Source organism: Haliotis cracherodii, unplaced genomic scaffold (genome assembly GCF_022045235.1).
Source record: "Haliotis cracherodii isolate W230 unplaced genomic scaffold, xgHalCrac1.p SCAF_16, whole genome shotgun sequence".
Lineage (NCBI taxonomy): Eukaryota > Metazoa > Mollusca > Gastropoda > Lepetellida > Haliotidae > Haliotis > Haliotis cracherodii.
In genome coordinates this window covers 3,949,927-3,974,970 of record NW_027266271.1, presented here as the reverse complement: position 1 = coordinate 3,974,970, position 25,044 = coordinate 3,949,927, and the positions used below count along the sequence as shown (strand labels likewise).

The window sequence follows — 25,044 nt, the reverse complement described above, 5'->3', positions numbered from 1 at the left end:
TCACATAACTCCCACATGACCAAGGGAAGTGACGTCACGGATCCTCACATTACTCTTGTCACTTGCTGAGAGAAGACCTGTTTTTGATCTGTAGCATAAACTTGTTCAAACCCTTACGTGTTTTGCTTCTTGAGTTAATGTTCATTGTGCTTGTGTTGTGCACATGGTTTGTATCTTGTGAAACATTGTATGTTTTAACATGTGCATAACTTTTGTACACCTGCTGGCGTTTTCTTCAGAAAGAAAACTATGGTAAACCCAGGTGTCTTGTTTCAAGTAGCTATCGTGAATATTTTACGTGGCCAGTTATTAACTGGCTTGCATTCTATATTCTTCTTGCTTTGTACCCCACCATTGGCGTACCCTCGCAAGTATTTTGTCTTCTTTTTGTATGTTGTCTTATGTTTGTCGTAACAATTGTTTTATAAACCCACGCAGTGGGATAAACAAATTATAGCAAACATAAACGGGAGGGAACGCATTGTGATTTTACACTGCTTCAATGCAGATATCAAGCCCTCATGCTGAGATCAAGTGCCAGCGTAATATGTCGGCGTGGGATCCCCACCCCCTGGGCCTTAATTGTACATCTAAATGTCCCCGGGTCATAGATGTACAGACTGTCTCCGCTTTCCCCCACAGCTTTCAGATGGTGCCTCCGAATGTCCAGGAAATGGAGAACGCAACAGGCCAGGAAAACACCGGCGCCAGATGTCTGACTTATCCGAGTATTCGCCCACAACGAGATCGTCTATCTCAGGCGATACTCCCCGACCTCCATTACTACCATGATGTCTGGCGCCAGATGTCTGACTTACCCGAGTATTCGCCCACAACCAGATCGGCTATCACGGGCGATACTCCCCGACCTCCATTACTACCATGATGTCAGGCCCCATGGTCTCAGTCTCTACCCAGAGCTCCCTGGCGACCACTACTGCGTCTATCTGAACAGCGCCTTTCCAGTCCACCAGATAGACGCATGGCACCCTATGGCCCAGTCGCCTATGATGGACGCCCCTCCCCTCCAGTACATCAGTACTTGCGAGCCATGCAACAGACGCCGACGCCTATTGCCTCAGTGCCTATACAGACGTCTCTACAAGCGCCGTCCACAGCGCCCCTGCAGACGCCTCTACTAGTGCCTATACAGCCTATCCTTAAACAGCGCCTATACAGACGCCTGTGTCTCTTCGGACTCCTATACAGACGCCTATACAAAAGCACTGTCTACAGCGTCCTTGAAGGCGTCTATCCTAGCGTCTCTGGTTGAGCCTATCCTTGTGCCTCTCCCAAGTGCGCCTCTACAACCGCGCACAGACGATAGCCATTCCACGATATCCTTGTGGCTACCTGCTCTCATTCTACAGGCCTATGAGATCGTCAGCTCCCCAGGGCCAACTACCTACGGAGACCAGAGCGGTCGCTGGACACTTGATTGGCGTCCATACAACGGCCCTCCAACACTTCCCAAGATCCTGGAAGTGCCTAGCCTCGTGGTGACGGTTCTGTGGAAATCTCCCGTCAATTTTCCTCTTCTATCAACGTTGGTTGAACGTTTCCTCGGAGACAGTGAACATACTCTCAAAGATATCACTACCCGAGGCGTCTGGTAGATATTATCTGCACCACAGTTGACGATCACAACCCCATGACCGATTCAGTATTCAACAGAATCGTCATATGCTTCCGGGTATCCAACTGTGTTATTGTTCACAACACCGGACCAATTGTCACTCTTGTCATGGGGATCAACTTGCCCCTACACCGGCAACATCACAGTTCCTATTCAGAACTCGGACACACCACTGGTCTGCCAACCACAGGGTTCACAGGGGATTGACCGTGTGTGGAGCTTGAACTAGTCCACTCAGCATACGGGGTTACAGTTTACTGCGCAGGACGACATACATGTCACGTGTCAAGAACTATGACTGTAAACATCATCAACCGTAATCAGGTCAACCAACCTTATGGGATCTGTGCAGTGTATTTGTACAGACTGGCTTGCATGATCACTTATGCGTAACACTGCAACCACTCGACCAGAGGCCTGTCACTGTACATCAATGACTCAATCCCGAGTCTCAGCCTTCGCCCGAGATGAGACAGCTCTCAAGACCCTGGCTAGGGTGTCACAGCCAGCCCTGAGGCGTCCCAGTCTGGCTCATACCAGCCGCGATGCAACACCCTCCAGCCCCAGTGGCGCGGCCTCACCTCAACCTCTCGGGGTAGAGGAAAAGGCATGGCAGCGGGCGCATAACAGTCCCGCTGTGGCCACTCCAAGGGAGGTAACGCCGACTGCAGGGACTTCAAGTGAATAGCCAGACAAGCACGACTGAGACTTCCAGTCGTCCAAGTTGTCGACACTCCAGTACGTGGGAGACTGGGTTGTTGCTGGCAGAATTGTGAGATCCCGGGGGACCCATATGTCACCAACATCATCTGACATGGGAACAAGCTGGTGCTTATAGATGACCCGCCGCTACATGGGTACAAGCTTGCACTTATACACGACCCACCGCTCACGTTGTTGCCCATAGCCACCTACACCCCTATCAATCCAGTACATCTCAGCGCTGCTGGACAAGAAAGCGATAGAGGTTATACACGCCCAAGCCATAACACCAGACTTCTATTCACCTCTCTCCCTTGTCCCCAAGAAGGACTCAAACACAGGATGATCCACAACCTCGCCGCTTTCAACAAACGCTACCTGGGGCTTCAACCTTATTCAGGATGACCACCTCAGGCTGCTGCAATCCCGGATCCAGGCACAGGATGTACTCATCAGCCTGGATATCGAGGACGCCTATTGACATGTCCTTATACATCCCGATGACCGGGTCCATTACCAATGGGCGGTTCCCCCATTTGGATTTTCTTCGACACCGTGGCTACTCACACAGCTTGCCACCATCTCCGAGATATTCAGTTCGAGGCATACATAGACAACTGTCTCCTGAATCATTGGGACACCGTCACTCTACTTCGCCGCAGGGACTCCTGGCTCCTGTACCTTTTGGGGTGGAAGATCAACCTCAGGATGTCAGAGTTGACACCCTCAAATTGCCTTCAGTTCCTCTTCCAGACGGACCTTGATCTCTTCTCGGAGACCGGTGGGAGCGCCAGCAGGTGCACCTGACTCCAGCTCTCCAGCTTCCACGCACTCATCGCCAATGGCAAGTCCTCCTGGGCCTCCTAACCTCAGCTCAGGACTTGACCTACAGAGAAAGGCTCCAACTGCGCCCAGTTCAGATGTTCCATCGTCCTCCTGGATCATCTCAAGCAGCATCTCCCGTGGTGGACGGTGGAATCGAATGTCATAGGCAGCCTCTCTCTTATGACCTCTCTGTGCCTATTTGTAGACACGCCCCTGCAGTGATGGGGCACACACCTGAAGGGACAGGTTGCCTAGGGGCTGTGGCTCGCCGATCAGCGCCTTGGCCATCGCTCACTGGAAGCAGGCCCGGCTCTCCATCTCGACGGGCAACATCACTGTCATATGGTGCCTTCGGAACTCGACTTCGCTCCTTCAACAGACGTTCCAATTGTTTCACCTGGTGGATCATCTGGGGATTCAGTTTCAGGTCCACCACATCCCGGGCTGCTGAAACATCTTAGGGCATGCCGTCTCTCAGCCAGGCAAAGTGGCTCCCACAGAGTGGAAACTTCACCCAGATGCCTTCGCTCTTGTTTGTCGAGACCACAAACTCCCCAACATAGACCTATTCGCCACCAGCCAGAACTACCAGATCCCGTCCTACATATCTTCGGTGCCGGATCCACTGGCTTCGGCAGTCGATGCTTTCAGCGTCCACTGGGAAGGACTAAAAGTGTACACTTTTCCGCCACCTGTACTCCTTCCAAAAGTCGTCCAGAAGATCAGATCGACATGGAACCTCAATCTGACTTTGGTCGCACCCTGGTGGCCAGCGAGGGCTTGGTTTGTCAACCTCAGAGAGCTGTCCAACGTCAACCCACTGCCACACCCAGATTGGCCAAATCTGCTCATCCACCCTCACAGCAGACAGCCACACCCAGGACCAGACAGGTTATGTCTTCACGTCTGGTCCATTTACAGAAAGCACTGAATGCCAAAGGCTACTCGGCCAGAGCAGCTAGGGCCATCGCGATGGCACATCGCCCAACCATCAGGAGCCTCTATGATGACAAGTGGCAATCCTACGAGAGCTATTGCAGGGGCAAGCACCTAGACCCCACATCTGTATCGCCTCAATTCCTGGCCGAGTTCATGCTCCATCTGCGTCACAAGTATAAGCTCAATGGCAGTACCATCTTGACCTACCTTGTGGCGCTCAACTCCGTCCTGGTAGGTCCGGGATTTACGTCATGCGCCGATCTTCCGGAACTGCCAGGACCGCTCATTCAGGCTGGAAGACCAAAAGGCGAAATCTCGTACACCAGCTTGGGGCCTGAATGTCATTCACACCTTGCTGAGAGACGCGCCCTTCGAGCCACTCGAAGCGACTTCATCGTACAATCTGATGAGAAAATGGTCTTCCTACTGGCGCTCGCCCCAGCAGCCCGTGTCAGTGAGCTACACGCTTTGGATGTCACGCACGTCCGCTTTGAGGATGGAGCACACGGAGCCGCGCATCTTTGACTGTGCTGGGACTGCTTCGCCCAGAATCAATTCCTATGACAGCCAGATTGATCGTTCCTCATCCCTCCCCTATCCGGTTAGAGCACTCTGTTGCTATATCAGACGATCCAAGGAATGCCATAGACAATGACGACGCCTCTTCATTCCGGTATAGAGCTGCGACCTCGCAAGCGGAAGGTAGCCACAACATTATCGCTCTCTTGCTACGAGCCTTCATTCTCCAGGCCTACGAGGCCGCGGGATTGGACCCCCAGGCTCCAACAACCCACATGAGACCTGGGCGATCGCCTCCACTATGGTGATACACAGCAAATGAGCTCTACTTGCCATCATGGAGAGGTGTCCTGGCAATCAAACACATTCGTCGCCAGTCACCATATGCGAGATGTTGTATTGGAGGATGTGCTAGGCACGCACAACTTGGTCCGTTAGTAGTGCCCAACAGGCTCCTCTACTACACGTCACTGACCTCGACTCCAAGTCCAGAGACGGCCTTTCGACCTCCCCTGGCACAAGCCCCATTTGCATACGGCTCGACCTAACCCAGAGTTTTTGTCAGGCTGCGCAGTACCAGGACACAACGCATACCTGACTCTTCCCTTTGTGGTAATGGTCATCCAGGCCGACCATACAGCCAAAGACGGGCTGAGGGAAACAAAGTTTCCCATACATGGAGTGGTCACCTGATGCCGACCACACAGCTGAGGACAGGCTGAGGGAATTGGAGGTTCCCATACATGGAGTGGTCACCCAAAGCCGACCACACAGCCAAGGATTGGCTAGGGAACAGAGTCTGGGAATAAAAGATGAAAGTCCACATCTGAAGGTATGCCCGCCTCTGGTTCCATCCGATAAAGATGCATTAAGAAGTAATGCAGGATAAGTAAAAATTCTAGTAAAATCCTAGATATTTTTTATATTTGTATACTTATCCTGCATTACTGCGTCTAAAGGGACCCATCCATAGCAGATCTACCTCCCCACGATGCCTTCCGATGTCCGGACTCCAGAGTAATGTGAGGATCCGTGACGTCACTTCCTTTGGTCATGTGGGAGCTGCGTGATGGGCTGGCCTCTCAGCTAGTTGGAACAACTTCTTCAAGCAAAGACCTTCACACAGTTCTTTTCTCTGTCAAGAACAAGCAGTGATATGCATTAAGGAGTATGTATGTTCGGTTCCAAATTCAGTTTGGAGTGGTTAAATCTACAGATAACCTAGTAGCTCTACATTGAAAACACAGTGTTTTTATCTACTAAATCTTGTTCATTTAGTGCAGTCGCCATGTGAGGGGACAGCACATCAACAGACTAGAATATTCTGGCAATATTTGGTTATTATAGTGACGCTTCACTTTGTGTGCAAGGGAGAAAATATATGTATATATTACATACGAGGTCAAACATATGGGGGTTCATAAAAAGCATATGTGCCCTTGGATCATATCATGTCATAGCTGAAGATTGTAGACGTCCTTCAACAAATTGTGGTTCCGCTGCCGTTGCAACTTGCTATCCTTATAGGTAAACACTAAAATTTGTCTTTGTATGTTGACAGCTTCTTCTGTGATAAATAAAGCATTATATTCGTGTTCATGTCATACAATGTTTACGACACTCATGCCTAAATTTGCTCGGGAAATGACATGAACACTCATATAATACCCTCTATGTCTCTCCAGCCAAATCATGGTCGTCATTGGGATATGATGGATATGAGACCTGTTCCACCCGATGTTACATTGAGGATAACAACAAGAAAGAAGGAAAGTGTTCCTGCTAGCATTTGAAACTGTCAGTCCTGGTTGACTGGCAACTCTAAGAATTACCAGTCAGCATTCAAATGAAACAAGAAGTTTGTATCCAGTCCCATTTTGGTCACTTCAGTTAATGGGAGGCCTGTTCAACACCAACAAGGGCCTCCCAATGGTTCCAATGAGATACAATCATTGACTCTTGCAGATTCTCAGTCAGGACTTGTAGGTCCACGGCTGGCAGTGTCAGTGCAGGATTCTGCAAGGAAAGGACGTCTTCAGCCTGGTCGAGCCTTGGCTCAACCAGGACAAGCCAGATTTGATAGTCCCATTGCCAGATAATTTCAAGACCTGCCATAGATGATTGACGATCTAGTTGAACATCTGTGAGTCACTTCTCTGACTGTTCTGCATCATGTGTCAGTGATGTACTCAATCTCAGACTAGTGTTTTGGAGTGAGTAAAGATGTCTGTTGTGTTCTTGTAGATCTGTGATATGATTTGAAACTGTGGATCTGGAAGACGCAACACAACCGGCTCACAGCCAACTATCAGATGGTGGTTTTGGCGTCAAAACGTCATGCCAGGCATCCCTCTCATGTTCCCCCCCCCCCCCCCCGTTACACCATCTTATATACAGACGCATCAGGCCAAGGTTGGGCGCACATATGGACAACGTCACAATCCAAGGAATGTGGTAAGATCAAGACAAAAAATTGCACATAAATTGCCTGGAAATGAGGGCTATTGTCCAAGCAATGAAGGCATGGGCCCACCTACTACACCACTCGTCGGTACTGATAGCTACAGACAACACCACGGTGGTAGCGTACATACAACATCAAGGGGGCACGAGGTCAGCACTTTTGTTGAGGAAGCATACGCTTTTATTATCCCCCGCTGGGCCAGAATGGCCGAAGGGGGATTATGTCGTGGCGCAGTCAGTCAGTCCGTCCGTCCGTCTGTCCGTCCCACAGAGGGTACTAAGCTTGTGAAATCAACTCCTCCTACAGTTTCTAGAGAATATCCCTGAAACTCTACACTCAAGATGTCGACATGTTGATGATACGCATATCGCAGTCCCGTTTAATTTCGACAAATTTTGACAGAGTTATTGCCCCTGTTTTACGGAGCTTCATTTGCCTAATTGTGAGAGAGGGTGCTAAGCTTGTGAAATCAACTCTTCCTCCAGCTTTTAGAGAATATCCCTGACACTCAACACACAAGATGTTGACATGTTGATATACACATATCACAGTCCCGTTTCATTTCGACAAATTTTGACAGTTACTGCCCCTGTTTTACGGAGATTAATTTGCCTAGTTGTGAGAGAGGTACTAAGCTTGTGAAATCAACTCCTCCTACAGTTTCTAGAGAATATCCCTGACACTCAACACACAAGATGTCGACATGTTGATGATACGCATATCGCAGTCCCCTTTCATTTCGACTAATTTTGACAGAGTTACTGCCCCTGTTTTACGGAGCTTCATTTGCTTAATTGTGAGAGAGGTACTAAGCTTGTGAAATCAACTCTTCCTTCAGCTTTTAGAGAATATCCCTGACACTCAACACACAAGATGTCGACATGTTGATGATACGCATATCGCAGTCCCGTTTCATTTCGACAAATTTTGACAGTTACTGCCCCTGTTTTACGGAGATTAATTTGCCTAGTTGTGAGAGAGGTACTAAGCTTGTGAAATCAACTCCTCCTACAGTTTCTAGAGAATATCCCTGACACTCTACACACAAGATGTCGACATGTTGATGATACGCCTTTCGCAGTCCCGTTTCATTTCGACAAATTTCACTGCATTACTGCCCCTGTTTTACGGAGCTTCATGAAATCTACTCCTCCTCCAGTTTCCAGAGAATATCACAATATCTAACTATAACTATAACTATAGTTAGTTTCCTTGTATAAGGCTTTTGTGGGTGAGCTACATCCTTATGGCATTAGCATTCAGACTGGATTACTCCCAACAAAATGTTCTGCACAATTTGTTTCCAATGCAGTGCCATCTACTGTTGTTATTTCTTAAATTACAAAGAAAATATAAACTCGTTAAAAACATTCATGCAGGGGATGTTGTGCTCTCAGAGCACTCTTGTTTGCCTTGGCAGACTCAGTGAGTTGCAGGATAGAAGCCCGGCACATACTGAGAAAAGTGATCACACTTGCAGACTGCCAAGACTGTACCCATGGAATGGACTCTCCACCCCGAGGTATTCAAGTGGATAACCTCAACGTGGGATACCCATCACCTGTATTTGTTTGCCACATGCCTAAACCATCGACTTCCTGTTTACGTCAGCCCAGTCCCAGATCCATTAGCCCTTCAGGTCGACGCCCTATCCATGAGTTGGCAAGGGATGTTTGCCTACACTTTCCCTCCTTGGTCTCTCGTGGACAGAGTAGTAAGGAAGATCGAGGACACAGATTGCATCATAATTCTGATAGCCCCAGTGTGGCCCATCAGAGCCTGGTTTCCATTGAGTGATTCCACTTCTCATAGAACCACCACATTTTGAACAGGCTCATGCGATCTTTTCTTCTGCAAGACGTCTTCGGCATTACTCTATTCCTGCACTTGGACCTACGGTAGATCATCCAGAATGCTTACTCTGTCCTATCAGTCAACCCAATTCTACCTGGCTGCTACGGACCCCCATCAACGTCAAGCTTATCACCAAGCTCAGAATGCCCCTCCCATTCTGGGCTTCTGTTCAGTACATGAGATCAGGGCTCTGGCCACCTGTCTAGTGTCATAGACTTCTGTTTCTCTTGAACAGGTTATTGCAGGATGCCAGTTTGGTTTTTACAACACATTAACTCACTTTTACTTACAAGACATACAGCCAGATCTTCAGGGTATATACTCGCTACATCCTGTCATAGTTGCTCAGGCTACCATTGAGCAATAGTTTTAAAAAAAGGGAGGTGGGGTGGAGAGGATTCTACCAGCAGCTACTGAAGGTGAGTACACCTTTATTCATCATCTATAGAAGAACACATGTCATTGTCTACATGTATCACAGAATGATCGGAAGTGACGTCACAATCGGAAAAAATTATTGCGACCGGAAGTTATGTCACAAGCGGATGTGACGCTGAGATGATATCATTATGGCTTTTAGGAGATCGGAAATGACATCCAAAAAAGAAATGAAGTCATTTAGACCAGAAGTCACATCACACCCAGTAAGAATGGGACTGGAAGTGATGTCACAACTAGATAGTGAGGTCTTAGAAGATTCTAGAGACAATCATTAACAAGAATATCAGCACTACAATGAGAGTTCAAAGTGATGGTATCACGTATTGTCTATTTATTCTACAGCATGATTTTCAAGTTCTTTTGAGGTGAAGTATAGAAATACAACTCAGGAGGATCTAAAGCAGGCTGAAGATGTCAGAATATGATTCAACTAGATTACTGCCAATTATTACAAGAGAGTGTTCTATGGGCAGAACCTGCTGTTCCTGTGGTATATATACTCTGATGTAATAGAGGTAGAGGAATGGTAAAATCATCAAAACAATAGTTATCATTGTTACTAATTCTAAGAATACTACCTGTATTACATCCGAGTCAGTCCAAAGTACTTTAAGGAATATAATTAGGGATGTGTAGTTGACAGTGAAGAGGACTTCTATTAAAAATCTGAAAGTTTAGTGTGCTTGCAGCCAAAATACCAGGAGTATGGCAATGATGTAATAGAGGTAGTATTCTTTGAATTACTAACAATAATAACCACATTTCACATTTCCTAAAAATGGTGTTGGACTGAAAGTACAGTCTTCCCTGGTTATAATGCCCATTGGACAAAAAATGGCGCTGTAAACAAAGAGGACTGTAGTTGCAAAAGTCGTTCCTACATCTTGGAATATCACATGATCAAGCTTGTATAATCATCCTGTAACTAAAGAGATATGTCATAAAGCACTCATGACTTTGTGAAGTAATTCATTTCATGAGTGCTGAAGAAACATGTTTGTTTTACATCAGAGACAGAAAGCATGAACAATGATCCATGCCATCAGGGTAGGATCAGTCATGTCACAGAACCTGACCACTTCTTTTCCATTTACAAAGGAAATAATGACTGTTATCTTCTCTTTCAGCATCCATCCATGGCAATTGTCAAGGGAGCAGGGATGGTGATGAAAGCAATCATTGAGGTAATGAATCGTAGGAACTCTGGGTCCAGGTCATCCATCATGGTTCTACTAAATGGTTGGAGTTGTTTTCGACAAGTTATTGCCTTGCACAAATAGAATTCTCATTTCATTTTTTCTAATTTCTGCAAGGACTTCATAATCATGATGTGGTTTCTCTTGCACTTTAGTGCTTGTATAGTCTTTGCATAGTTCTCTAACTTTGAGAAACAATGTAGCACTATGCTGTTTAGACAAGCACACTATGAGGATGTAGGACAATTATTGCTTTCTTTGGGATATTTCAGTGAAGATAAACATGCTTGGATATTTTAATATTTAATAATTGACTCAACTGAGGTCAAGTCATAGGACTGCAGCCAAGGGATGGATACCTTATGGGGTTTTATATATACTACATTTTGTAGCCATGTTGGAATATTATGTTGTGGAGATGTTGAAATCCATCTTTGGCACTCCATGTTGTGCTTCACTAACTGATCAACATGTTCAAGGACAACATTTTGCTGCTGCCTAAGGATACGCTTTGCACAATGCAAGGACATTAAATTGAATGGGTGCAAAAACTTAATAATTGTGTTACATTCCATCCATACATTTCAAAAGGGAGGTCCTTCCCTTCATGTGAGGTTGTCATGCTTTCCACTCAATGAGTGTGGTGTGTATAGCGTCTACAATGTATAAACAGTCACATTACAAGCCTCTTTCTCTTAAGTACTTAGAAAAGGGGATTTTATCCGTATTTATGTGTGTTTCTTTAGGAAGGAGATGCTGAAATAGCGGCCAAGATGCAGGATCTTGCTTTGGCTGAAGGGGCCTTGCCAAAACACCTTCATTCTGCCATGTTCACACAAAGTACAGACAACAGAATGCTCACAAACAGGTTAGTTTGGAAAAACTTACAGGCACTGTTCAAGACCATGCTTGCCAGCAGCCAGTGACATTATGTATGTCTTGCCAAGTGAATGAATTTTCATTGAACCAAATTGAATAAATAGGCATGTAGGATGAAAACATAGGGCATGTTTATTAACCATCTTCATCTTCAAACTGTCATGGTTTCAACTAGAATTCCAGTCTCGAACTAGTATTCAGGCGCCAACTTTGAAAAATATTAATTTATTTGAACAAACAGGAAGTATTACGCAATTCATACTGTAAATCTTGAAATTAACGTGAGTGTGAATTAATTGCAAAAAATGCGAGTGGTCTTTGCTTTTATGTCTCCAAAATGACAAATGTCAACAATAAGACGGCCTCACTGCACACGTTGGATAGCGGAAAAACCAACTTGAATATAAACACAAATACGGATTATTTAGCAGCAGTTGTAACAAGTATATAACAATGTCATAGGATAGAATAGAATACAAATTACACAATGGGTTATCACTGCTGGGGTCAATAGTACGTTCTACCCACTCATGTCAAGCTTGTTGACACATTCACCGCACACCAATCAGCCAACTGTTGTTGGTTCAATCATTTTATTGCCTTTGAACTTCCTTAATCCCAGTCAACAGAGTAAACATATAAACTGTGTGTTGTTTTAAGAAGACACTGTTTATTGTTGGGTTGAGGTAAGGTTAAGTATCATTCCACTGGGGATTGGGTGCAGGGGAGTCGCATTGATTTTGAGCCGCATTTTTGGCTAGGGGTCAGCAGTCGTATCCATTAGAGATGCATTGATTTCCAGATTTACAGTACATAAACATAGATTTGTCATAATCCAATATCAGGGAGACTAATTGAGATCATACTAGAGCTGGTCAAAAAGTTCTAAGCCTGACTAACTTTCAAGTATGGGCTATAACAAAATGAACTAATCAATGACCTGGCACCAAGTGATTTCCACCTGTTTCCTAAACTGAAAGAACAGTTTTGTTGAAAGCACTATGATGACAACGATGACCTCAAAGCTGCCGAGAATGGGTTTGTTCTACCTGTGTGGGAGATAATCTGCCCATGTCAATTTTGCTGCTCTCAATTAATGGTTCTTCAATCCAATTCTAAATCGAATTGTGAAATCATTTCAACTGGAAGATGTCAAAGTGCCTTGCACGTTCCCCAAGTGGAATTTGTCTGTCTGCTCTTTTGGTAGCACCATATCAACATATGTATGAGGTAATTCTTTTGCAAGTCTCTAAGAAAACCGTCTTTTTGCTTTCTATGGCATCACCAATTTGAGTGTCTGAGCTCCATGCTATTGACTCCTCCTCAGTACATTAAAAACAAAACGTAGCTTGTCTTAAATGACAAAAACTGATTTTCCACTCTGACATCAAAAGACAACAGAGAGGTTGCACAAGTACAAAAAATGGAGGCATAACGCCGCTATGCTTAACACCAGTTTATTGTAACTCAGGTCACTTGGTGAGAATTTGATATTGATTTCGTGATGTTTTGACATCATGGGTGGTTTTATGTCTTTGACAATGTCAGAGAAAGACGACATTGATATTTTGATCAATATATATCTCAACTAAATTTTCATGCATGGTATGGAAATTCGCGATGTGTAAGACAGAATTTGACCCTTTACCGACACAACATTAAATGACTTTTACCATGAAAATATTGTCTTGAATAGAACAACATTTAGATAGTTTTACCGTGGTACTTAATTGGACAAGACATCAATGACTGTTTGGGATGAAATTTATGTAATCAAATACCCAAAAGAAAACAAACCAAAATAATTTCAATATTGGATGTGTACTTGTTTATTATTAATATATTATGTGATTATATTATTCCCGTCTCCGAATTCTACATTAAAAGAAGTGAGGAAAGTTCCTTTGGTATAGAATAATCAGGATAATTGTATACGTTACGACCAGCGGGGTACATGGCCCGGTTTATATTTATCCATACTTTTTAAAATTCTTGGAGAAATGTTGTAAATAGTTTAATATCCTATGGTCACAATATTTTTCTATATAAAGGGTGAACCTGAACCCACTGATCATATACCATATTCGACGTATTAAGCGCCCACAGTGATATTTGCTGATATATTGGCTAGTGAACAATCCCAATTTGCACCCAATCCGATTGATCAATGTACACAAGACTTATTTATTCGTGTATAATACACACTCGTGTGACATCACCATTCTGCCTGTCAAACTGCATAAAAAACAATTCTTCTAAAAATATCTGCATATACAGTGAACCCTCGTTATTGCGCTGTTCAATATAGCGCTAACTCGGTTATAGCGCAGTAAAGCATGGCTCCCATAATTTACTAACCTTTTTAATAAACTCAAGTTTTCCAATGACACGATGTTTTCCCCCATCTCAGAAAACATCAGCTGATCACCGCGATCATGTAACACCGCAAATACCAGTCAACAAATCCGAACTGAGGTACACAATTTAATACTATTATTATGACATCTGGTAATAAAAAAACAAAATATAATATAATAATATTTAACAAAATACTGTAAATCTTGAAATTAATGCATCTCCAAATTAATACGACTGCTGACCACTAGCCAAAAATGCGACTCAAAATCATTATGACTACCCCCACCCCATCCCCAGTGGAACTTAACTTAACTTAACTTAACTTACGAGCGTATTTCGCACACGGGCCCGCCAGGCCATTTAGTGAAGTTCGAAAAGGGAACATGAAAGGATGTGTGCAACCAGGAGTATTAAGTGTTGCTTATGATTGTAATTTTGAGATTTTGAGATTTTGAATGGATGCCAAGGTTAGGGGGAACTACGGGAGCCGTGTTGGGTGTATGGTTGTTTGTTTACTAGTATTTAGTTTTGGGTGTGTTTGTGAGTTGGATGGTTTTTAAATGCGGTTTAGTAGATCTGTTTTAAGTAGGTATACACCTAGGGCTTTGAAATGCTTAAGTTATTTATTGGGTTTAGGATTTTATATAGAGTTAGTCCTTGCTGTAGGTTTAGTGTGGTTTGTAGAGTTGTTCTATGTGTCTGGTAATGAGTGCAGTGTATAAGAGCGTGTCCTGGGGTTTCTTGTTAGGTGCAGTGTGGGCAGGTTCCTGTTGCGTGTCGTATAAGTTTTTTAAAGGTGGTTATTAAGTTTTGTGTGGCCTGTCTGAAGCTTTGTTATGACCCTGTCTATTTTTTTGGAGGGGTGTAGTACTTTTGGTTTGTTTAAGGTTATTTTTAATACTTTCCTAACTTGACAGTCTGAGTTTAGGAACTTAGTTTGCCATTTTTTTTAGATTTTTTGTTTGATGATACTTTTGAAAGAAACTGTATGTTTTTCCCAGCTTTAGTTAGGTTGCTTGTGCTTTTTGGTTAATTTGGTTAATTAATTTTGGGCGGTTTTTAATGTTTTTATTTTGGAGTGCCAGGAGACCACTGAGGGAGTCTGTTAGGATGAGGATGCTTTGATGGTTTTTAGTTTGTTGGCTATGGTGGGCCGTGGCCATGCCCATAAGTTCGGCTGTAAATATGGATTTTTTGTTTGGGAGTCGGTACGATTTGATTTGATTTGCTTGTTTGGTTGTGAGGCGTGTACTCCGAAACCTGTGTGTTTGGAGATCGGATCAGAAGATCCGTCTGTGTAGATGTGGCACCAATTTGGCCAAGTCTCATTAATGTATGCGAGTGAGGTGGTTTTGGCTATGTTGGGGTCTGTTTGCTTGTTTAGTATGTTGGATAGTGATGTATCTATCTTTGGTATTTGGAGTTTAGGGGTGAAGGCATTTGGGGGTTTGGTGTTTTGTTATGATTATTGAGTTTGTAGTGGTATGCACAAAGGGAGGCAACAACAGTTGTCATGATGTAGCCCTCATGAATAAAGGTGTCTCAAACACACTCCCTCGTCCGTCCTGATTTTGAAGGAATAACTAACATAAAATGGTGTCAGAAGTGGGATGGTGTCAAAACAGGACCTAACGGACATCATAACAAAAAGGTACTCGAAAGTTCTGTGTCAAAAACTTTATTTTGAACTCAATAACTGTTTCAATATTTCAAGTGGCTTGCCAATCATCGTCCTTCAGCACACTTAATATTATACAGTCCATAACACAACATGAACAATCATCCTGGGGTTTGCCTTATGAGGATCGCCTCTCTCGCATGCAGTCATCGTCCTGGTGCAAGGCTTCACTGGCTCATGTTTTGCACGCTTTTCTTCTGTTTACAACTTGTCTCACTCGTCATCTGGCGGTCTCTTTGAAGTGCTCTCTCACCAGGCATATTTTATAGACTGTTAACTTGAACTGCTGTTTTGAGTTATAATGAATGATTGGAAACCACCTTGTGAACTTGAATTGACAGGAAATATTGCTGAAAACTTCAGAACATTTAAACAAGAATTTAAAATTTATTGAAACCTGAGAAAATTCAAGCTAATACATTTCTACATGTTATTGGAAAAGAAGCCAGACGAGTGTATAATACTTTTGAATTTGAAAACGAGACATATCATGAATCAGTCGGAGTTCTTCTGCAGAAATTCACGGATTATTGTAATCCAAGAAAGAAAATTACATATGAAAGATTTGTGTTTGGAAGTCGAAACCAGGCTCCAGGAGAGAAATTTGATACTTTCGACACTGATATAAGAAACAAAAGTGCAACTTGTGAATTTGGTCAGTTACGTGATTCACCTGTTAAAGACCGGATTGTGCTAGGGATTATAAGTGATGAAGTTCGATCTAGACCTCTTAGAGAACATGTTCTAACATTGGAGAAAGCCCTTATTTGTCAAACTGCTGAAATGAGTGAGCTACATGCTAAATCTTTACAAGAAGAAACTCCTGCTGCTGTAGAGATAAGCCCTTCGTCAACCTCCTAGTCATGATCGCCAGGCTCCTAACCAGAATAATAGGCAACGAAACGACAGCTGTTCGTATTGTGGCAAAGACGCACATGATAGAAGAGCCTGTCCAGCTAGGAATGCTATCTGCAATTCGTGCAAGAAGCGTGGACACTACTCATCAGTGTGCAGGTCTCATAGTTACGTCAGAACTGTAGATGATGACGTCACCTACTCTAGTGATGCATCTGAAAGTCAAGAATCACTGTTCTTGGGTTCGGTTGATGGTACCAGTTCAAACCGAAGAGAAAACCACTTTGTCGATATACTCATGGACAAAACAAAGGTCACAGTCAAAGTGGATACAGGTGCTGACGTGAACGTTGTATCTAAACAACTATATAACAAGTACTTCCCCAACAAACCTCTAATGCAAACCAAGAGGATCCTTCATTGAATCCAGAGTGAACTCTACGTTCTTGGTTACTTCAGTGTCAAGCTCGAGTGGAAAGATAACACCTTAGAGGACAAGGTGTATGTTCTCTGTTGAAAGACACACTCACTTCTCAGCTGCAATGCAAGTTAACAGCTGGGTCTAGTGAAGTTTTGTTGCAGTATCACAACTGAAGAGGTGAAGTCTCAGTTCACAGAACTCTTCCGAGGTCTAGGTGAAATGAAGGGCGAGTACAACATCAAACTACGTGAAGGTGCCATACCTTACGTCACCACACCAAGGCGTGTTCCAATTCCAGTTCTCCCTAAGGTCAAGGAAAGTCTGCAGAAATTGGAAGAATTGGGTGGTAGTGCCTTAGCCTCGAGGGGATGTCAGGATATGTGTGGACTTACGTCGTTTGAATCAGTCTGTGTAGCGGGAACGTCACATGCTTCCCACAGTTGATCAAACACTAGGTCAGTTAGCTGGTGCCAAGATCTTTTCGAAGATAGACGCTAACTCAGGATTTCATCAAGTGAAGCTGACTGAGAGATCATGACTCCTTTCGGGAGATATTGCTATAAAAGACTCCCATTCGGAATAACTTCCACTCCAGAATACTACCAGAATCAAGTGATGAAAACTCTTGATTGTTTGGATGGAACAGCTGGCATCATGGATGATGTGATAATATATGGTGCTTCTGGAGAGGAGCATGATAAACGTTTAAAGAACACTCTGACAGCTTTTCGTGAAGCTGGCATCACACTCAACCAGGATAAGTGTGAATTTGGAAAGCCACAGAACTAGTTCCTAGGACAAACTGTGAGTGCCAAGGGAATCGAAGTCAGTGAGGACAAAGTCTCAGCAATCAAAGACATGCCAGAACCTAAGAATGTAGGCGATGTCAGGGGCTTTCTTGGAATGGTCAATCAACTTGGAAAGTTTGTCGTCAATCTAGCTGATATGACAAAGCCACTCAGAGATCTTCTCAACAAGAAATCTGTTTGGACATGGGATAAGCCTCAACAAGAATCATTCTCTCGCATCAAGCAAGCCCTCAGTAGCAGTCCAGTGCTAGCACTCTTCAACTCTTCAATCTGAACTTACCAACCAAGGTTACAGCTGATGCATCTTCGTTTGCAGTCCTCACTCAGAAGACCACAAGTGGCTGGAGACCAGTCGTATATGCATCAAGGTCCCTCTCTGAAACCGAATCTGACTTGGGCGTGGGAACGATTTCAGGACTTTCTTGTTGGTATAGACTTTCTTCTCGAAACAGATCACAAACCTCTCGTCCCTCTGCTAGGTCTGAAGGATCTTGATCAACTCCCTCCAAGGATCCAAAGATTCAGGATTAGACTAATATACCGTTGAACATGTGCCTGGTTGTGATCTCTATACAGCTGATGCTCTATCTCGAGCTCCAGTAGCATCTAAATTTAGTTCCGACAAGACTCTTGAAGCAGATGGACAAGTGTATGTTGAACACATTCTCCCCCTCTTTTCCAGCTTCAGATCGGAGACTGGAAGAAATCAGACTTCATCAGAAAGAGGATGACATCTGCAGGGAGATCACTCGATATTGTCTGGAAGGATGGCCTGAAAAACACATGATCAAAGGCATTGCTAAACACTACTGGCCTTATCAAGCTGAACTTACCATTCAAGATGATCTCTTTCTGTGGTGAAAGGCTTGTGATTCCTGAAACACTAAGGCCAACCATCCTGGAAAAGCTTCATGATGGACATCAAGGCATCACAAAGACTCGTGAACGTGCAAAGCAATGTGTTTGGTGGCCAAATTTTAGCAAACAGATCGCTGAATTTGTGTCAAAGTGTCATGTGTGCTGTAAGAAAATGGACAACCACCCTGAACCATTGATAACTTCTGAAACTCCTGAAAGACCTTGGCAAAAAGTTGCCTCCGATCTCTTTGAGTTTAAAAAGAACCAGTATGTTCTTGTGGTGGACTATTACTCCCGTTTCATAGAAATTGTCCGACTGTCAAGTACATCTTCAAAAGAAGTAATCAACTCGCTTAAAAGTATCTTTGCAAGACATGGTGTGCCAGAGACTCTAGTTTCTGATAATGGTCCTCAGTACAGTTCTTCAGAGTTTGACAACTTCAGTCGAGACTATGGTTTTTCTCATGTTACCAGCAGTCCTGGACATGCATCTGGGAATGGAGAAGCTGGACGCTCTGTGCGCACTATAAAGACTCTATTACATTGAGCAGAAGATCCGTATTCAGCTCTTCTCAGCTACCGATCAACCCCACTCAGTGGTGGTTACAGCCCAGCTGAACTGCTGATGTCAAGGAAACTGCGCACAAAACTGCCAATCATGAAAAAGAAACTTGAAGTTCATCCACCTGTTAAACAAAAGTTTGTAAACTTTGAGAAACATCAACAGCAAAAGCAGGAATATAACTTCAATCGTCGCCATGCTGTGCGCTCACTTCCTGTTTTGCAAAGGGGAGATAATGCATGGGTACCAGACAGGAAAGAAACAGGTACTGAGCTCGAACAGCTAAGTCCTCGGTCTTACCTCATAAAGACTGACGATGGAACCTATAGGCGGAATAGACGTGACATTAACTTGTTACCAAATGTTCCTGAAAAGCAAGTTCTCACCTGAACCAAATCTTCATCCATGTCTGAAACAAACAAATGACTCCTCGGTTTACATAACACGATCTGGCAGAGTCTCAAGAAAGCCAGATAGATACTAAGACTTTCTCTCATTTAAAGTTTGACAAGTGAGTCAGTATCCATTGTGTATGGCTGAGAGATTTATTATTCTGTAACCCTGAGGTCATGGGTATGCTAAAGCTGTGTTCACAATGTTGTGTGAGTGAATCTTGATTTGTTTTGTTTATATGCATTATAATGTTTCATTGTCAAGGCACAGTTGAAAGTTAACAGTATTGTTAACTTGCTTTCTCCTGGAAGGGGAGATGTAGTGGTATGCACAAAGGGAGACAACCACAGTTGTCATGATGTAGCCCTCACGATTAAAGGTGTCTCAAACACACTCCTGCGTCCGTCCTGATTTTGAAGGAATAACTAACATAACAGAGTTGATGCTCTTTTAGATAATGAGTAATTCTTTGTGAGATTGGGGTGAGGAGGGGGTATTTTTTTGCTAATGTTTGGTTTTTAGGGCTGATGTTACTTTTAAGGGTGTTTTCAATTATGGGGTTTGATTGGGAGGCTGCCCAGGAGTTTAGGGTAAGTTGCTCCCTACGTAATTCACGTGGGGTTTCTCCTGTTAGAGGCTGGAGTGATGTGAGAGAGGTACCTTGTTGCTTTCGGGTGAGGAGTTTTAGGGCTTGATATAGGATGGAGTTTAGTTTTTTATTTAGTGTATTGTTTATGGTTACCTTAAACACTCAGTTTATATGTTTATTTTGCTGACTGGCATTAAGGAAGTTCAAAGGCAATAAAATACTTGAACTAACAACAGTTCACTGATTGGAGTGGTCAATGATGCCTATAGGTTGATACGAGTGCGTAGAATTCTTGACCCCAGCAGTGATAACTCATCGGATCCCTATTGTGTAAACCTATTCTTAAATGATATTGTTATGTTCTTGTTACAACTGCTGCTCAATATACCATGTTTGTGTATATATATATTCAATTTGATATTTCCGCTATCCAAACTACCTTAGTTCCCCCACCTATAGCACGTCATTCTTCAAAATTAAAAAAATTCCCCAAAATTTCCTTGGCAAAACCAGTAAATGGCCTGTAAAAACACCAACTACACTCTCTCTCTCTCTCTCTCTCTCTCTCTCTCTCTCTCTCTCTCTCTCTCTCTCTCTCTCTCTCTCTCTCTCTCTCTCTCTCTCTCTCTCTCTCTCTCTCTCTCTCTCTCTCTCATATACATGTATATCCATAGTGAAGTTAATTGTGTGAAAAATATGTAAAAGAGACACAAAATATACATCATAATGTTGAAACAGTAGGCAGCCGGATACAATGATCGTGTGAACTCTCATTCACCGACCTTCACCTCAAAGAAAATACTAAATATGTACAACAATGTTGACAAATGACATCACTACTGGAGACCAACGTTTGCAAAATGGCATATTCATGAACATCAGTATGCTGTAATTTTTGAGGGGACTTTCATATATTCAGGGATCGTATATTCATGAATATGTCATGTACCGGGTAAGTTATCAGAAACATTCTGACAATCTGACATTGTTATTTGTTTTTCATTGTAACAAGAAAAAAGTCAGAAGTCCAGTTGTCATTCTGCATGATTTGCCATGCCCTATTTCTTGCTACCATTCTCTTCCCATGCATATTCTGAAAATATTGAGCAAATGTATGTAACAAATAGATAAATGGATATCTCAAAATTTGAACTTTGCTTTGTTTACATTTATGTATTGCAGCTGAGTGTCAAACATAAGTGATGTAAGAGGCAACTCATAACCGCCATTTTTTGTAAACACTATCCCATTATGGCTGGAAGTTCACTTCGGCATTTGTGTTTGCATATTTTCGATTCTCGGGTCATGGGCGAAGTTTTAGATTGATCACTAATGAGTAAATAAAAAGACAGATACCAATGATCACTAATATGCCATTTTTTAAAGCCAATCTATCCTAGTAAATATTCAAAATTTAGATTTCAAAACATACCAGGGTCCTGTAAATAACGCTGTGAATGATGATTTAGTATGTGTCAAAAATGGCAAGACTTATGATGTGCCTAGTTTTCAGAGGTCAATTTCACTAATTTTGCTTTGCTTAAATGACAGTGGATGATATCACAGAACAGGGAAGTTCCCACAGAATTAAAAATTCTGAAGTCTATTTGTGTGCATGATGTATTTTGAATTTTATTTGAGTGAGGGTTAAAGAGGAGGGACATGTCCTTCTTGTATCCAGGGGGTGAAAACCACTATCTCCAAAAGTTACTGACATGCAGTGCTCTTCCCTACTTTTACTTGCATGACATCCTCCCAGAATTAGGGGTCTATATTATCAGGAGGTATGAAAAAACATTTTGCATTCTAGTGGAAAATTTAGGAGAATAAAAAAATGATAAATTCATCAACTACAAATGTGCTTCTCTCCCTCTGTTACTCTGGTTTTGTTTGTTTGTTCCTGTGTTACTGTTGTTGCAAATTACAAAGTGGAGACAAAGGACTGATTGTGCATCATTGTAACGCAACAGTTTTAATTATGTTGTCCTCACCAACAACTAAGACTATACAACATCAATAATCTGTCGGTTATATCTAATGTTTTCCTGTTGCAGACAGCTGAGTCGCCACCTGGTAGGTCTGTGGGTCACAGGACACCCAACTGCAATGGGACTCCTCAGAAGAATACTGGTTAGTGCAGAAGCTCATATATATACTAAGAAACTGACTGAGATCTTTCTTGTCAGTCTGTAAGCTTTGTTGTGAGTAAGCTTCAGGTAGTAGTTGAGCGTCATGTATATAGAATACTAAATTCGCCCCTGTGTAATACCAATTTTATGAAACGAATGAATAGTTCTGGTATCTGACGAGGGAATGCGAGTCAGATACCACAACTATTCATGAGTTTCATAATATTGGTTTTACACGGGTGCGAGTTTAGTACTTTATTTATTACTTGCCATTTAAAATGTTTTTAGAATGATACTGTTAAGTGTGAATAGGCTGACACCTACACGATCCATGGCATAATCCAATTGAGTTTAACAGAATAATATTTTAAACACGTATGAATTTGATATCATACAACAGTCCACCTTTAGAATTCAGGCATCCGTTCCACAAAATTATCGTAGCACTAAGGTTATCGCAACTCGCATACTTTAATTAAGACTAACGACTGTCATTGCGCTACAATACGATCGCCTTGTGGAACGGGGCCTTGCGCCTCAAAGTTTACAATCACGTCACAATACCCGATGACGAAATTTGTGGAATTGTGTTGCAAGATCCCTCGGCGAAGCAATGTCATGTGACATCAGCCTAGCAACAAGGTTGCAGGGTTCATCGAGTTTACATAAGCTCCTCTCAGTGATCTATCATCTCCACATGCAATGTCGTTGAATAAGCCAAGGGATGTTAAGAACTTTCAATATTTGTTCGTGAAACGTGTTCTGAGTACATTAGCATGCATTTTGGTATTACTCAATGTGTAATACAGCTGTATGTTTATTAAACGGGTGATCTCTTCATGGACAAGTAATAAAATGTTTTATTAAGCAGATGCCCAGCTGCTTCATGTTTTTGCTGCAGCTGTGTTTAAAAATTATATGTCAGTTTTTTCCCACTGAAAGCTTACACATTTTCTTGTTAAGATTTCACACCTGATGTATAGCTCTTGTGAGGGCTGGGTATTTTTGTGACATATCATTGGATGGCATTAAAGGTCAAACTGGTATAGTATGACAAAGACACAAAAGAAACCCTGAAATAGTAACTATGAAATACTTGTGATTTGATGAAGCCTGATGGGCATGATATGAACTGAAATGTTTTCAAGTGTTTTGAAGTCACATGTTATAAATGTTCAAATCCTCCATTTCTATGGAAGAGAAGGATGACAGGAATGTCATGTAACACATTCATGTCTGATAATCTTTATCAGATTTACAGCCCCACAGTCCAGGAGTTATTCCGCCAAAATAGCATGGATATAGTCACTAAGCCAGGAGGGGGCAATCTTTCTGGGTTCTTTAACTTTAACTAATTTGATGTTGTCAGCACACAAACACGCATTAAAATGGGTAGACTGGGTAGACAAGGTAGACTGGTGGGGTGGGTGCAGCACAAGGTTGTGAGGGGCCAGTGATTGCAATCAATTTTGAGGGCTCTGATAACAGGAGTGATTCCGGGTTAGAAGATGGATGCTTCAGCTCTCGACATCATCGATGACACTCCTTGGTGAGCAGAATGGAGTGCAGTCAGCACATCTGGTCGTAGTAATGGGGGAATAACAATTCGATCCTTGTATATGACAACCCCATCAATATGTAGATGTTCATGAGACTGATGGTGACTGCGAAGTGATGCTGGTAACTCATAGTGCAATTCTGGCATCCCTGATTCTATCATCTCCACCAGCTTCACCATATCCTTGTAGCTGTTGGTAGCTATCAGGTTGCTATCCAGTCCCATGACTGGAGGGAGCTGATTGACGATGACGACGAGTGTAGAGTCCTCAATGCTGTCATCAGGCTTCTCGCTGCATCTTATTGAGGCAAGGATCATGTGACTGAGATTTGAGGTCAAGCAAGTCGCCATCATGGCAAATGGCTGCGACATCATCTATTAACACCATTTTCTCATGATGGCCTGTTGAATGGCGTGACATCAGCAGCACAGTGTTTTGCACCTGGTACATGAACCATCTGGAATTTGTAGTACAATGTTTTTTCCTTTTAATTTTTGGAGTCGAGATTTAAGATATGTTCAACGGATCGGTCTCCAAGTATCTTGTGCAGTGGCTTGTGGTCCATCACAGCAGTGAGATGGTTACAGCCTAGAACAAAGTACCTGGCTTTGTCCAGTGTATCAGCAACTGCCAACACCTCTCCTTCCACAGGGCCGTAGCAGGATTCAGCTGTATGGGTGAATATGCCGCCAACCAGAGTGATCTTCCAACCACCATGAAAACAGTAAGGCGCTGTCTTTAGGCATTTGCAATGTTTTTGGAATAGCCACTTTTTTCTACCTTTGGACCAGTCAGTAGCAAGGCATGTCAGCTTGCATATGTCAAATATTCATATGCCCTCGTCAATCTCACAGACAATAACTGCCTTTGATTTTGGAAACAAAATGTTGAAGTTACCATCCCGTCGTAAAGGTGTCCCAGAGGGTATGGTTGCATCCTTTCTGCCATGTTGAAGGCATGGTTGATTAGGCCAAACCATGACTGCATGTCTGAAATATTTCTTGGTGTGGGAAAGTCCAGGATTGCTTGGAGGTACTTTTTACAGGGCCAAACACAGTCATATATTATCTCAAAGCCTACAGGGCGGTCGGGTAGCCTAGTGGTTAATGCGTTCGCTCGTCACGCTGAAGACCCAGATTCGATTCCAGACATGGGTACAATGTGTGAAGCCCATTTCTGGTGTCCCCTGCCGTGATATTGCTGGAATATTGCTAAAAGCGGCGAAATACTCACTCACTCACTCACTCACTCACTCACTCACTCACTCAAAGCCTACAAATTCAACTGTATCCTGAGCAAAGACAAACTTCTCAGGGTTCAGCATATTGCCATTTCTAACACAGATGTCAAGCCATCTACAGGCTGTTAAGAAGCACTC

General features: G+C 43.1%; 1 protein-coding gene across 2 annotated transcripts in view; it reads left to right on the top strand.

Moving 5' to 3' along the window:
- The window catches only part of LOC139463733 (dnaJ homolog subfamily C member 13-like), a 510,967-nt gene that overhangs the window by 122,978 nt on the left and 362,945 nt on the right, over positions 1 to 25,044 (top strand). For both annotated transcript variants that reach the window (XM_071244983.1, XM_071244982.1), the window contains exons 18-20: positions 10,508 to 10,564; positions 11,323 to 11,444; positions 22,033 to 22,108. In XM_071244983.1, the coding sequence (XP_071101084.1) occupies positions 10,508 to 10,564; positions 11,323 to 11,444; positions 22,033 to 22,108 (255 nt within the window). The remainder of the gene's footprint in view (positions 1 to 10,507; positions 10,565 to 11,322; positions 11,445 to 22,032; positions 22,109 to 25,044) is intronic.